General features: G+C 44.0%; 1 protein-coding gene across 2 annotated transcripts; it reads left to right on the top strand.

Annotated features, from left to right (window-relative positions):
* Positions 1 to 291: 291 nt before the first annotated feature.
* Positions 292 to 14891, top strand: usp40 (ubiquitin specific peptidase 40). 2 transcript variants are annotated; one of them, XM_086127752.1, is made up of 32 exons: positions 292 to 954; positions 1019 to 1086; positions 1161 to 1274; positions 2318 to 2482; positions 2570 to 2716; positions 2790 to 2933; positions 3367 to 3495; positions 3565 to 3684; positions 3765 to 3872; positions 4302 to 4469; positions 4552 to 4687; positions 4753 to 4834; positions 4973 to 5144; positions 5221 to 5305; positions 5382 to 5452; positions 6409 to 6806; positions 6981 to 7131; positions 7226 to 7274; positions 7583 to 7636; positions 7832 to 7920; positions 8060 to 8149; positions 8478 to 8514; positions 8596 to 8660; positions 10248 to 10322; positions 10404 to 10607; positions 10676 to 10791; positions 11060 to 11125; positions 11438 to 11648; positions 12488 to 12583; positions 12672 to 12763; positions 13345 to 13484; positions 13594 to 14891. In XM_086127752.1, exons 1-31 carry the CDS (start codon positions 744 to 746, stop codon positions 13451 to 13453), a joined length of 3822 nt encoding a protein of 1273 aa, XP_085983878.1. In that variant the 5' UTR covers positions 292 to 743; the 3' UTR covers positions 13454 to 13484; positions 13594 to 14891. The 2 variants fall into 2 exon arrangements, with proteins under 2 accessions (XP_085983878.1, XP_085983877.1); XM_086127751.1 differs by having other exon boundaries at positions 293 to 954; positions 13345 to 14891.
* The last annotated feature ends 738 nt before the right edge of the window (positions 14892 to 15629 follow it).

Raw genomic sequence — 15629 nt, 5'->3', positions numbered from 1 at the left:
TTAATATTTTATCTTTTTAATAATATGTTGGAAATGGTGTGTGCGTGTGTGTGTGTGTGCGCGTGTGTGTATATATATATATATATATATATATATGGGGAAATATACTGTCTTCTTACTATTACTGTAAGTCCTCCTCTACTTGGTGGATCTCTGGTGGGATCATGTAAAAATAGTAAAATAGAATTAAACAAAACCGGAAAAGTGTAAAACGTAATTGCAGGTATACGGATATGACGTCACTATCATACAAACAGGCCATGGGGTGGTTGAGTCGCGCCGGGTATTAAACTACAAGACCCGCAATGCCTCGCAGCACGTTCCTGCTGAGAGACAAGATGGCTGCCCACTGTCCGCCGATGGCATTTGTATTTACATTGGCCGCTTTAAGGTCTATATTCGAAAAGAAGGACGGCATAAACACAGTCGAATAAATAAACACTTGCCTACTGTTACTACATCGGCACTCTTGCTCCGTTTTTATTCGACGCCGTCCGTTACTGACAGACGGACTTTTTTGTTTCCTTTTAGCTGAGCTGACGGGCCAGGTGAGCCGAACTTGTTAGTTTGGATTTTTGGACGCTTTCACACACCCCGGCCGGTCGCTATGTTCATCCCCGTCAAATCGTCTTACTTCCGCGTGAGTCCGGCAATTGTCAACCGAGAACTGGGCAAGACCAAGATGAGATAGCGAGAGGCAGCGTGGCACGTTTTCGAAGCAACATAAAAGCGAACGAAACGTCATGTTTGGGAATCTCTTTGAGGAGGATGGCAACGAGGGTGAAGCGGGCTTCTCTGTCTTCTCGACCTCTGGGGGGGCCAGATTTGCCAAGGCGGGAGACGAGCCTCCGTCTCCCCGAGGAAGAAGCAAACTGTGCGGCATTAGGAACCAGGGAGGAACGTGCTACCTCAACTCCCTGCTCCAGACCCTCCTGTTCACCCCCGAGTTCAGAGGTGAGGCTGCAGGTGTGAGCACAAAGATCTTGTTGTCCTGTTAATTTTTTTTTTGTGTCCGCAGAGGAGCTGTTCGCATTGGGGACTGATGAATTAGGATGTCTTGAAGATAAAGACAAACCAGGGGCCAAAGTAAGTGCTGGAAAGTACAACAGCGCCCTTGTCCCGTCCCCCCAGGTGTCATGTTACAAGGGTTATTCCCACAGGTGCGCGTCATCCCTCTGGAGCTCCAGAGACTCTTCGCCCGTCTTTTGCTGGTGGACCAACAAAGTGCCTCCACGGCCGATCTCACAGACAGCTTTGGCTGGAACAGCAATGAGGTGTGTGGTCATTGACAAGATACAGAGTGAGGGACTTAAAAAGGCTCACGTTCGTCTGTTGAGTTCTCTCATGCATAAAACAACCACTTCAATGAATCAACACTATTCCAGCAATATTCAGACTTATTTTTCTCCAAACGTTATTCTGGCAATATAAAAAAAAATGTAGAAAACTAGTATTTAATTCTGTAAGTGTTAAGACAAAAAAAATGCTTTATTCTGCCAATTTTATGATGCTTTACATAACAATACATTATTCTTGTAATATCTAATTATTTTCTCCAGCAATATGACTAAATTCTGAAACTATCGGGTCTTTTTTTTCCTCGAATTTGAGATTTTATGTGGACCATATTATCCGATTCACTTATTTTACATTTTTAAAATTATTCAGGCACCTAGAAGTGTTTTTAATCCAAACAAGAAAATGATTTTTTTTCCCTCCAAACTTCATTCTGGTTATTTTAGGACCTTTTCCTGGGGAAAACATCCCTCTCTTTTTTTTTTGTGGTTGCTTTTTTGAAAGAGAACAAGTTATAAAAACTTTATTTGGGCTACTTCAATTCATGCTGATTGGTAGGGGCTCTGAAATGGGTCAGTGTTCATACACAAAAGACGTTGCGAGACTTAACGAGGCTCAGCTTACTTCTCCGATCTACCATCATAAATCAATCACTGGCGCTCGCCGTGCTGAGCAAGCCACACTGGATGCCGCAAAGAGGTCAGGCCCGTTGGGTGGAGCAATTCCATTTTGTCCAGAGGCAGTCCAGCTGCGTTGGTTGCGTCAATACTTTGTAACCCAGGTAAGCTTTACCGTGGAAGGCGGGTGGGGGGAGTGTCGTGGAAGACCACCTTTCCAGTTTAAGGCTCTGTTATGACATGCTTGTTGTTGACAATGCAACATTAGAAATGTCAGTTTGACAATGAGAACATACAGATGCATAGAGGCTCTTTAACAGTTTCAAAAGGGTTGAATGTGACACTGATTTGACGTAGCGCCTCTTGAATTCTTAAATTTTGTCTTTGTACTGTGAAATCCACAGAGAACAAACCAGCACGACGTGCAGGAACTGAACCGGATTCTGTTTAGTGCTCTGGAAAAATCCCTTGTGGGCACCTCTGGCAGCACGCTCATCCGCCGCTTGTACCACGGCACCATCGTCAACAGCATCGTCTGCAAGGAATGCGGCAACGTTAGCCAGCGACAGGTCCTCAACACTCACTGACATGGTGTGTTTGCAAAATGGATTGCTTTCCACGGAAGCTCAGGAATGCGTTGGTGCCCTCTACACCAGGAGGACTTCCTGGATCTGACGGCGTGCGTCTGCGGCGTGTCCGGCCTCAAGGAGGCTTTGTGTAGCATGTTTGTGGAGGAGGAGTTGTTCGAAGGCAATAATCTGTACAGCTGTGCAACATGTGAGCGGCTGGTCACTGCTGCCAAGGTAAAAACTACTGTCCAGGTAAAACAAGTATGGTTTTCTTTTTCTTCTTTTTAATGGTTATTCCTTTCCTCAGTCTGCCAAGTTGAAGAAACTCCCCCCGTTCATGACCATGTCCTTACTGAGGTTCAGCTTTGACTGTCATAAGTTTGAGCGCTACAAGGAGACAGGCCGTTACAGCTTCCCCCTCACCATCAACCTGCGGCCATTTTGTGAACAGGTACAAACCCCAAACGCTAAACCCCGCCCCGCCTCTCCGTTCACAGCTTTAGTGCTTTATCCAAAGCCATGTCTAATATGAAAATATTGTTCCCAAATCTGTTGTCGTGAGGAGTGACGCTGCATTTCATCAGGCATAGTCTTGTCTAATGGATAAAGTGTTTTGTCGCCATGTTGTGGCATCTCTAGGCAATTAACTTTTTGGGTTGGGCGTCATATTACTGGCAGATTTTTGCTTTCTGCGGCAAGGCCTGGTACCCACACTGTAACCGTGAACCTTTGCTATTTGTGACTAAATCCTGCCGGAATTAGTGAAAACGCTCCATTAAATTCACTCCAAAAACTCACCTTTATGTCTTTTTCATGCTCTTTCGACAATGTCGCGTGTCAATCCCAAATCAACAGCGTAACACGGCTCTTTTGTGTCATTCCAGACCGACGGAGAAGACGCCGACTACTCTTACGAGCTGTTCTCCGTGATTATCCACAAGGGCGGCTGCTACGGCGGCCATTACCACGTTCACATCAAGGATATCGAGTGCCTCGGTTGCTGGGAGCCGGCGGTGAGGGGAAAAAAAAAAACTACAAAAAGCAGGATTAGATACCGGAATGAACCTCTGTGTTTTTGTCAGGAGGAGGACGGCAACAAAAAAAAGACTCCTCCGAAGGCCAAGCGGGAAGTGAAGGACGTTTGCGAGACCAGACTGAATGAAAATGACCCTTTGTGTGTCCTCACTGCTATTCTTGACCAGGTATAGCAACAACAACAACAAAAAAAAAACATTCTTTCTTGTCGGTGTTAGTGGTGGTGATTTCTTGACCTATTTTCTAGGAGCCATCCAAGAGCATCCGGTTGGACCAATTGGGTCAGAAAGTCATGGAGAAGGTCGGTTCCTCCTGGAGCAAAGCCTTTAAGAGAGACTATGGTCCCATTGGCAAGGTGGGTGTGTTTTAAATTTTCACCTGCAAAATGGAAAGTGTGAGGCAAAAACTTAGTTGGCAAGATTACTCACACAACTGGGTTGCAGCATATGGATTTCAAGTAAGCATCAGCTTTATTTGGGTTTTTTTTTTCCGCCTATGTCTAATTCCTTCACTTATTTCAAAAGCAGAAGACAGTGACATTACTTAAACCCAGTTTTGCCTCTTTTATTTTTTCCTTTCTGCAGATAGCATTATTTCTCATAACCGAGCCACAAAAAAAAAAAGAAATTGACGTTGGTCATTATTTTAAGTGGCCGACGATATAAGCGCGTCCTGCCTTGGGGGGGGGGGCATTCTCCTCTTCATAATTCTTTCTTTTGCAAGAATTATTGTATCTTTGTCGCGTCAATCTGACCTGTTCCTGATTCCTTCTCCGATCAAACAGTTCCTGCAGTCACACAACGATGTTTTCATGTTGGTGAGCAACGGTACCCAAGTAGGACTGAAGGCAGAAACACTCAGCCCCGTGAGCGAGCCCCCTTGTCCTGCTCACCACCCCACCGCTGCAGACCTAGAAGGTGGCACTGTTGCAGAACTGGAGGGCCACCACAAGGTCCGATTGAACAATAATGAAATGAATAAAATGACCCTACTGGTGGATATTAAGTGATGAAATTCCTCTCCTATGTCTGCAGGCTAGCCACTGGTTTGACTTGAATGACTCCACCGTGACGTCTATCCGGGCGTCGGACATCGAGAAGCAATTTCAGGGCAAAGAGAGCGCCTACATGCTGTTCTACAGGAAGAGTCAGCTGCGGCGGCCTGCTGACGGTAAACAAACACGAAAACAACCCGACAAAACGACCAAAGAAACGGATGACTCTCTTGCTTTGCAGCTCTCAGCAACCCTCACTATAAAGTTCCCCATCCACTCATCCAGATGGCTCAGGAGGAGAACGTGAAGCTGCAGCAGATGCGGTACCGAAGCTCATTTTTTACAACCGCTATAAAGTCATAAGATGGCAGATTAAAAAAATTTAAGTCCTGTAATAGCTGCAAACCACAAGACTTCACAGATGTGAGTCTGATCGAAGTCAACATTGTTCCCAATCACAGGGAGGAATACGAGGCCAGTCATAACCACATGGAGGTCCGTATCCACCTGGCGTCTTCCTATCGGCTGAGAAACGGAGCACTGCAGCCAATCGACAACGAGCCCAATGCCAGCACTGCGCTTGTTTTCGATCGCAGAAAGACCGTCGGAGATCTGCGATTAGCTATTTATGAGGTGCTGGTTCACAAACGGCATTTGAATTGATGACCGGCGGGCAGAAAACAAACGCCGTCTTTATCGTTATCATTAGCAACAAGAACAGTGGGAGGGGGACATGGTCTTGACCTTGGCCAAGATGCTTCCGGCGGGACTCCACCTCTACAACACTCTCACAGGTACGAACGCTGTTCCCTCCGCAGCGTTACAATCGAGCATGTGTCTCTTAACTTGGGGATGTTTTACTTGTCACAGATGACAGTGTCTTGCTGTGCAGCGCAGGCATCGATACAAACCTTGACCTGTTTGTTTGGAACGGACGAGAGGTGAGAAATGAGTCCAAAATGAAATGGGGGAAAAAAAAAAAAGAAACTTGTCTTATGGAGAAATGTAGAGAAACGGCAATAAATAATGCTGACTGGATGAAGCTATTAAGTCTCACAGCTACCAGGAACAATTTTGAGCGATGTCACAACGCAAGATCATTTTTATACTGCGCCGGGCTTGTTTGGACTTAACACTTTTAATTAATCTGAGAGACTGTTCGGGCGCACCTGTTCTGGTTAGCCACAGAGGACAAAAGGCTTCAACTAATTATTCAATGTCTGCGTGTGTCTCAATGGAGATCATTGCACTTTTAATTCCTCTTTTCAGTGCGCTGCGGCATGAGACAAATAGGCCATGAAATATTTTCGAGCATTTTGAAGGATTTTTCAAGAGCCACAGAATATTGGGTTCTGTGATTATTATTATTATTAATAATAATATTATTATTATTATTATTACACACACACACACACGGCAAACAGTTTGCATTTTTAGTCTGAAACGGTGCACTGCTTCCCCCTGCTGGCTGTTCGATTCATTGCTCCTCAAAGCGCTTGCAGTTCAAAGGGCCAGTGGGTCTTGAAATTAATTGTGGAATGAAATAAGATAAGAAAGATAAGAAAACCTTTATTAGTCTCGCAATGGAGAAATTCCCAATTCACAGCAGCAAAGTTATCAAAGGAAGAAGTAGAACAACAAAATATAGGAGCTGCTGGAAAGGCAGCCACTCTCGCGGCGCCATTTTGAAGTCAAAATAACAAAAATAACACAACACAGTCGTTGTACACAATTACAACAATTTAACTAATAAATTGCCAATTTAAATTAAGAAAAAAATATTTTTCCTCAATGGGTAAACTTGCAATGACTTAACATTCGAATTCATTCAGATTTTATTGATGTATTAATTTAAAAAACACATTGTGACCAGCTAAAATAACTGTCATCTTTGCAGGTATGTGGTGCAGGTGTCCTCACTGGAGTCGAGTGGGAGCCGGTGCTGCTCACCGTCGTCCGACCCTCCCTGGAGGAGCACGACGAGCCAGAAGCGGTGGCGATCAACGACACCGGCGACGACATGGACGGCGGGGGTCTCAAAAAGGAGGCGATGGCGTTCGCCGGCGGTGCCACCCTCGGTGAAGTACGCGAGGCCCTGGGCCAGCCCGCCGGCAGTCTGCTGTGCCAGGAGCAGACTGGCGCCAAAGGAGAAGGAGAGTGCGGGGCAGGCGAGGGCGGAGGCGCCAGCGGGTGGCGGGTCTTTTCGCCCGACGACATGTTCCGGACCCTCAAGGAGCTGTCGCTTAAAGATGGAGACGCCATGCTGGTGCTAGAACCACAGTCTTTTGATAACAGGTAAATCGTGAGTGTGTGTGTGTGTGTGTAATTTTCTCAGAAAACCCCCCCAAAAAAACCACTGCTCCAAATTATTATTCACAACAGTTTCAAGACATTTTAGAGGTTGTAAAAAACGGAAAGTCATTATTTGTCGTATATGTAGCAAAGCTCTTTTGGGTCCGTTTTGCTCAGCATGTTCACCGTAAATGGAGACGTGGTCACCGTGATGACGCCGTCTGATTGTCGCTGGCTCCAAGTGGAGTTTCAACCGCAGGGTGGCCGCCTTGGAGGAGGCGACGAAGAGGACAGCCGGAGAGTCAAGGTTCCCGCCGCAGGAGATATGGTCAGCCATTTTTTTTGCTTTCTCTTCCTTTTTACCACTTCAAATTAAGCACTTAACATTGTGTGTGTGTGCGTGCGTGCCTGCCTGTCCACAGCTCCTAGGTGAGGTGAAACAGAGGGCCCTCAAGGAGCTGCAACTCCCAGGCAAGACGTTCAACCTTTATAAATGACGCAATCCTCGGTTTGCGACCGAGTTTCGTTCCTGCAACGTAACGTGAAAATAGGGGGCCGTCGTTCACCACAGGTCTACGCGGTCGTCAAGTCAGAAGTCATTTTCGAGGTGGTATTTGTCGCCAAAAGTTTGAGAACCGCTCATGGAGAGCATTTGGCCTTTCGGCTCGGCCAGCTTCCACCCGCACTTTCTAAGGGAGTTTAAATAAGGACGTGCAATGACTCTTCATTTGGACTTTTGTCAGTCTGTGCTGGTAAGTTTCCATTCCTCTCGTCACCAGGTGCAGAATACTGCCTGAGACAGATGGACATCACTGGGAAACTCCTTCCTCCAGGTAGTCTGTTTGATGTGTGTTGTTTCATGGCTGCACACGGGCTGGGAACTCCCCCCGCTCATTTAGAAAATAACCACTTGCGCTCTGTCATTGTCAGCCCTCATCAAATTCTTAAAAGCTGCGACTGCCTTGTCATTTCCTACCTTTTGAACACGAGCATGAGTTGTGACGCCTCCCCTCTGGTTATGTGAACAGTAAGCGAGGACCTGTGTGTGCGGGACGCCGGCGTGCGCCTCATGACCACCGTGATGCTTTGCGTGGGTCGTGCCCCCGAGCCTTCGCAGGTCTGTTTGTTTGTTTGATTTTTTTTTTTTTTTTTTAAATGTCAACTCTATTAGCGCAGGTAGAGAACCCTCCTACCTTCTAAAAATAAGCATCAACTGGTGATTGGTAGATGCCGTTTCTCTCTTTCTCTCATTGCAGCTTTTTCTGCACTTCTCTGTGGGTTCGCCGCCACCTGCTGGAATTGAAGAGATGGACATGAACATCGAAAAGACCTGCACTGTGAAAGAGGTATAAACATACAGTAATAAGGTCATTAAAGACAATGCAAGGAATGCGACAGTTTTTGCATCATCAGCCTTATGCTGTATGCGCTTTGGCCACTTGGGGGCAGTATAATATCCAAGCATAAAAATGGGAGTTTAAAAAAAAAATGTTCAGTTGAGTTCTAAGTCAAGATACAATAATACTTGAAAGTACTACTGTGAAACCTCCAAAGTTGTGTTGATTTTTAACTTGTCCTTACAGGGAGAGTATGCATTGTTTAAATTGCAAAAAGGATTCGAACGTAACCTCATTAAAAAAAAAAAACGTTTTAAACCTATTTTTTAACTCGCAGTGTCTGCAGACGGTGCTGAACGCTGCCAGAATTGATGGTAAACTGGTATTCTCCCTCTCGTTGTTTCGTTAACCATCAAATTGAGATTTTCTGATCACAAAAGTTTCAATGTTTGCAGGCACCTGTTGGCACTTGAGGCGGCTCGACTGGTGCGAGGAGGTGGGCGAGGCACTGAACGACGAGGTGGGTGTTCATAGAACTGTGTTCTTGTTCATTTTACACTTGGAATTGTCGTCATCAGGGCTGGAGCGATTTATCATTTTCAGATGGAAATCCTGATCTCAGGAAACATGACTTGCCAGACTTTTTAAAAGTAACGTGCCTCTTTAGTGTCCTTGCATTGGAGTATTAGCTTTTAATGTTATGATGGTGTGATGTACCATAATCTTCTGTCAAGTTTGTAAATGTTGAAATTGTTCTTGATAGAGTTTTGTATGTAGAATTTGGGGGAGACAAATAATTGCATCAAATTGAGTACCGTATTTTCACGACCATTCGACGCACCGTATGGTTGGGCGCAGTCTCATTAATGGGTGCTATTTCTGTATTTTACACATAGACAAAACGCACTGTATTATTGGGCGCAATTTTAAAGTGGTAAAACATACGCCAGCTTAAACATACGGCATGCATGCGCGCACGCTAAAAACACGTTAGCTTGAAGCATACGGTAGCATGCCAAGACATACAAGCTAAAAACACGTTTTTAAAAAGGCAACGGAAAACTGAGTTCCGTTGTATTTTATTTAGCCATCGTACAATGTACTCATGTTTTTCGATCAATCATCACCCAGAAATCCATCAAAGTCCTCATCCTCTGTATCAGAATTGAACAATTGTGCAAGTACCGGCAATCCATCAAAAACGCCGTGTTCCCTCTCTTTGTCAGTCACTCTCATTGCCATGTGGCTCCACAGAAATGATGCCGGCTTTGCCAAAAACTCGAACAACAGTGCAAGCAGACACGTTCGTCCAAGCAGCCACAATACATTCGCAAATTGTGGCGTAACTCGCCCGGCGCTGCCTCTCACTCTTTGTAAAGTTGTGTTTGCCATCGATCATTCATTGTTCCCATGCCGTTCGCAACTTTACTTTGAACGCCCGGTTGATGCCGATGTGGAGCGGTTGGAGTTCTTTAGTCAAGCCCCCGGGAATAACGGCAAGCTCAGAGTTCATTTGCTTGACTTGGTTTTTCACCGCTGCTGTGAGATGGGCACGCATGCCAAAAGCATAACCGATGGCTTGAAGTTTGAACTGAGCTTCGTAGGCGTGTCTCTTTGTAGAATTTATTTTCGGGGGTTCTTAGAAACCAAAACCAAAGTTGTTTTGCAACAATGCACATAGCCACACTCTATACAGGTGTTGGTACCTGCTTGGGGCGTACCTTTAGCGTCCACTTACACGCCCACCCTTCACCCATTGGCGGACTTCTTCCCCGCATGCCTGTCCTCACTCACATCTGCCTTTTCTCTCTCTCGCTCTCCATATGTGTATATATACACGCCCACCCTTCCCTGATTGGCCGACTTCTTTGCCGCATGCCTGTCCACAGTCACTTCCGCCTTTTCTCTATATAAACAGCGTGTCGGCTGTCAGTCAGGTTTTGGAACTCAGCGCATAGACAAGACGCTCCGCATCATAAGGCGTCCTGTCCATTTTGGAGAAAATTTTAGACTTTTAATGGCGCCTTATAGTCGTGAAAATACGGTAACTTGATGTGTGAAAGGTTTCAAAAGCAGAAACAGTTTTGGGGTTTGTGACACTCCTCAGGATGCGTCTCTGGCAGAGATGAAGATAAACAACGGAGAGACGCTCGTCATCTCAGAGGGACGACTTCCTCCAAAAGTAATTTCATCTTATCGTATTTATAATGCCTGCAGGTTTGTCCCCCTTTGCATCATCATCTTTGGTCTCCCCCCCAATCAGGGGTTTCTCGAGCTCTCCGTATGGCTCTATCGGGATGCCGTTTCCATAGCAACAGATGTGAACCACACAGAAAACGGCCACGCCGAGGAGCAGTTGGCGGAGGATCACGCCGTAGATCAAACTAATTCTCACCCGTCCGATCTGATCAATGTTGGCAAGGTGGAGATATCAGAGGAAGTCAGCCTGGCAGACCTCAAGACTCAGGTTAGTCCGGGAGTCTGCGATTGAGTTACGCTAACATAAATATGATTTTGAAACCATTTGTGTGCCAGGTGTTGACGCTTCCAGCTTTTCAGAATGCGTGCGTGCCCGCCACTTTCCTGCGTGTGTGGGAGATGGAAGGATGCAGACTGGCTCGCGTCCTCAGAGGAAACCAAATCACACTGAGGCAAAGACACACACCTGATTTTTACCCACTCGAAAGTATTCACAACGCTTCCCCCCCGCCCCCCTTCATTTTATCTTACACCCAGATTCCAAATTGTCACACATTATTTATTTCAAATGTGTGTCCAAAAAAAACGAAACAAAAAAGTAAATTATGTATTCACAGTCTTTGCTCAATGATCTGGTTGATTCCCCTTTGGCAGCAATTAGATTCCATTGGACTCTACATGATTCTGTCATGGTAACGTCACTTGATGCTCTGTCTCCAGGAAGCTAAAGATAACCAGCGGCACAAATGTTTGTGTGCAGCGGCTGTTAAAAGAGGAGGCTCTCAGGTAAAATACATTTCCTTTTTTTTTTCCTTCCTGATTTTTGCTTTGGTATTTACGTTGCCCTTTGAGTTAAAAAAAACGTTAAATCCGTCATCTGCCCAAGCCTCAATAGTGATAACAGTAATATAAAAAAAGTGTAATTTAAAATTAGCTTTTTTTTTTTAATTGCAAAATTTGTATAAAAGGCCACCAAGTCAAATAACTGTTAAACAACTGTCATGGTGCATGAAGAAGAATCCACCGAGGCCATGCATATTTGAGTTGAAAATGTCATTGCATAATTTAACTAACATAGATGTTCTTGGTTTGATGAAGCCCCAAGGAAATAGTGCTGAATATTAAGATGGGCGTCCCGGGGCAGAGCTGCTACCACCCGGCAGAGGAGCTGATCTGGAACGCATCGTGCGACTCGTCGCCTGCCGGCCTGCGCGCCTTCGTGGCTGAGAGCTACGGCCTGCCTGCTGACTCTCTTCTTTTGGCCAAGCAGCAGCCACACAAACACACATGGGAGGAAATCGGCACTTGGGTGAGACGTCAAGGAATTAGAGTTCCCCCGCTATGCGCAAGGGCATAAGGACCGAGCCTCCGCTATGAAAATTCATGCGTCATTGAAAGCCACTCTAAAAAGGTTTGTAATTGCCAATAGATTCCACAAGGTGGCGGCAAAGCACTATTTGAAGCTCAACTCACATTGTATTTTGGCAATATGAGCCCACTAGATGGCCCCCAGTGAAATACTTTCAAAATAGGCTGGGCTTTGGCCTCACCACTGTAGAGGTCAGACAAGTTCTAGATTTAATTCAGTGACCTAAAAATAAATGCTCAAGGATTTATTTTTTCTGCCTCAGTTAACCGTTTTTGTTCTCACTGTCACAAAAGCAAGTCGAGCCAGCCACAACATGGAATGTAAGACCTGTGGTGGGGGAGGGATTACGGTTTTCGTCACCAGCGGATTCACTTCAAGATAACAAAACCTTTATTTGTCTCACAATGGAGAAATTCGCGATTTACAGCAGCAAAATTTGAAAGGGAAAAAGTAGAAAAACAAAAAACCCCAATAACAAAAATATTTAGGATAAAGTAAATAATAAATAATTAAACAACTTTATTACTATAAATATTTGCAGTTTTATTTATTTTACATATGTTTGGAAGAGGGTTGCTGTGGCAACTCCCATTTGTCATGGAAAATATTTATTGGAGGGTATTCCTGCCCCCCCCCCAGATGTTTTTTTAATTATATTTATAATGAGTGTCAATTATATGTGGATATTCACTATATGTGGGTCAGCTTGGTCCCAACTCCCCAACAACAGATGGAGGACCACTGTAGTCAATTTAATTTTTTGTGTATTTTTATTACAGAGCAGTCAGCTGTCTAAGAAGAAAAAGAAGAAAAAGACAGGTTCACTATTAGGAGCACCATTTCATCTCAAAGATGGTGATGTGATAGGTGTCAGGGTAAAAAAAACGAATCAAAAACACAATTTGGAAAAAAAAATACATTGACTGTTTTTTAATTTTTATATTTGATGTTTCCTGTTTGCAGAATCTTTTAATTGACGACAAGGACTTCTACACTCGGGAGAATGAACAAAGCCAGCAGGGGCTCAGAGAGCAGGCGGAGCAACAAAGCATAGGGTAGCATTTTTTTTTTAACTGCTTGAATCAATCCATATATTTTTTTTTGCCTGTTTTTGAAAATTGCAATCCATACATATACCTGTAAAAATCAACTTGGTCGCTGTTAAATTGCCAGTTATAAGTCATTGTTGTTGACAACAAACGTCACTGAGCAATTCAAAATGTTATTAACATAATTTTTTTCCCAGTCATTTCAAACATTTTTATTCGGCAGCCCAACAGATGGAGAACAATGTAACACAGTCAACTAGTACACAAAACGGCATATTATGAGTATGCCTCAAAATGCAAACAATCATTTTGAAGTTATGATCCTACATAAGGCCATCAGAAATGTGCATGATGTGAAAAGATGATGCAATTGATTTATTAGCGGCTAAGCTGCTATTGCTTACGTGGGCAGGCGCTGCAAACTCTGCTCGCATTTTCATACTTATAGTCCCTTTCAACTCGCAAGCCAAAGCTAGGAGGAAAAGCTGCACCGATTGGCTGTTGCCCCGCACGTTTCCTCCATGTTCAATGAAGCCTGATGGAATTTTGGACTTGTATTAATTTTTATTATTATTATTTTTTTTTAGAGAGCGGGCTGGAGGCTCAAACTGCGTTGGATCACAAACAAAGGCGACCAAGAGGCCAGAGGTGCCACTGTCCATCAATGTCGGTGTCTTCAGTAGCCACTGCCACTAGCGCACAGTGGATGCGTCGTCGTATCCACAACGTAAGGTGCCATGTTGCATTCAGGACAATCCTCTAATCATAATCGGAAAGGTCAGGGTTCATCGAGCAGCCACTTAAGACTCAATAATACTGCTTATTGTTTAATCCAGGATGATGATGACGACGACAGATGATGTAATGCTCTAAAAGGCTGAGAGGGGGGGAGAAGAGGCCTTTACTGTACATACATTGACGAGCATCGGTGCCGTTTACCCTCCCTACCTCACTCTTCTTTGCCTTGTTGTCTACCTCGGCTGCTCCCCCCGTCTTTTTTTTAATCTCATCAAACCACCAACAAGCCCTGAAATATTAAAGGTCCCATGCAGCAATTTTTTATGAAATGGTTTTTCAATATCCTTTTCTCATCTTTGTAAAATAACTTTGAAAATGAGCAGGATGCCGTTACTTTGGCTATTTTTATTGGTCAGAAATTACGGTAATGTTTTTTTATGGTCTTTTTTCCTTATTAATATATAAATGAACTTTTCTCTGATTGGATATCTGTTCTACTCAATTTCTTATGGAAAATTGGAAATCAGTGTGCCGTCGGTGCAACGGTGGCCGGCCACGGTGCACGCTGCCGTCGCCACGGCAGGGTGAAGGCCAGATCCCTCACTAAGGACTTTTTTCCACGTCCATGGTGACGCACAGCGAACTCGTGATCACCAAAAATGATGGCGTTTATTTCTTAACTCCTCAGAGATTGGCAGCGGATGCATAGTTTTAGCTTTGCACAAGAAACTGGTGCAATGGTTGCCGTTGGGGATTTTTTTCCTAAATTGCGTGAGTGTGGAGCAACACTAAAGTGGGCATGCACTTGAATATTGAGTCACGATCCTCTTGTCACAACAGCGCAGAATTCATTCGAATCAGCCCGCTTCTACATGTAAATGACAAACTGAAGAGGTGTCAATTTTAAACCGTGTCACTCGCATTTTTACCAAAATTACACACGGTGGAAAAAACTGATTTTGGTAGCATGGGACCTTTAATAATACATTTGTTGGTTTTTCAAGTATTGGGGGCAGGGGGGGGCAATTGTCATTTCATGAATGGTTTAAAAAAGCTGAAAAAGCATTTTGCAGGGGCACCAATATTTTTGGGGGGAGGACAACCATTTTGTGGTGATCTGCAAAAGTAAACATTTATATATTTATCTTGGAATATTCTTGCATGCGCTATACGAACTTGTAATCTAACATTTTTGGACAAGAAAGGTGTTATTTTTTTGTTTTTGTTTCATTGCTTACTGTAATAATCTCACCATGAGCAGTGCCAAGAATTTGCACGTAATTTGTTTTCTTTTGCCTGATAATAAAATGATCAGTACATTTTATTTTTGGAGTATTTTACTCAGATTTTACTGTAAAATGTGTTATTCACATCTCAAATAAAAGGGTATCACACATTTCTTTTTTGGTAGTTCACTACTTTTACCAGTGGTTGTCTGCGTCCTCCAAAAGTCCAATGAGAAGGCCACGTCTAACTTCCTTGACCACACGCCAGTTTCCAAATTAACGCGTCTTTTGAATCTGTAATTTTAAATACCGGCACACAGGTCTATCTTTTAGCAATAATTGCACACTACTCTTCACCAAAATCTTGATAAGATATCCTGAATGCACAACAATACCACGGCAAGGGACTTCAGCCGACACGCCTGGCTAGGTTCGCTCGACCAGAAAGAATCGTGCTGTGTCGGACGCAACAAAAAACACCTACGCCTGCAGGCTGCAACATGTGTTTATGAATCATCGAATTACTTGTTCTTTGTGTCTAATCGCATCTGAACCGCAACTGGATTGCTCTGACATAAAAAAAAGTCCAAATAAGTGTGTTTCTGTGAGATGTACATGTTTTGAGTTTGTGTATTTAGAACATAAAGTAATAATCATTATTGGTGTTATGAGCAATTTTAGCAGGAAATGTCACGCGGAGTTGATGGCATACGGTGGCACCGAACAATATTTAGGAGTTATCCATTGCTCTTGCTCGATATCCGTATGTATTTAAATGTGGTTTAATTTATGTAAATGCTATAAAAACAACTAAAAGTGGCGGTCACCCTACGAGCCCCATCGACGTGTACTGTATTTGCCATTCACGGACTTTTCTCTATTTGGACCAATCAGAGACGACATTGCGC

Source organism: Hippocampus guttulatus, chromosome 13 (genome assembly GCF_054856545.1).
Source record: "Hippocampus guttulatus isolate MCC_2025c chromosome 13, RoL_Hgut_1.0, whole genome shotgun sequence".
In the NCBI taxonomy this organism is placed as follows: Eukaryota; Metazoa; Chordata; class Actinopteri; order Syngnathiformes; family Syngnathidae; genus Hippocampus; species Hippocampus guttulatus.
Note: the sequence above shows the minus strand (reverse complement) of the source record. Positions and strands in the feature narration are given on the sequence as shown.

Bases quoted from the DNA above. Each gene is read 5' to 3' on its own strand.
- usp40 (XM_086127752.1), top strand. From the start codon at position 744: ATGTTTGGGAATCTCTTTGAGGAGGATGGCAACGAGGGTGAAGCGGGC. The intron at 2,717-2,789 runs GTAAAAACTACT...TCCTTTCCTCAG, and splicing joins GGCTGGTCACTGCTGCCAAG to TCTGCCAAGTTGAAGAAACT. The intron at 12,764-13,344 runs GTAGCATTTTTT...ATTTTTTTTTAG, and splicing joins GCGGAGCAACAAAGCATAGG to AGAGCGGGCTGGAGGCTCAA.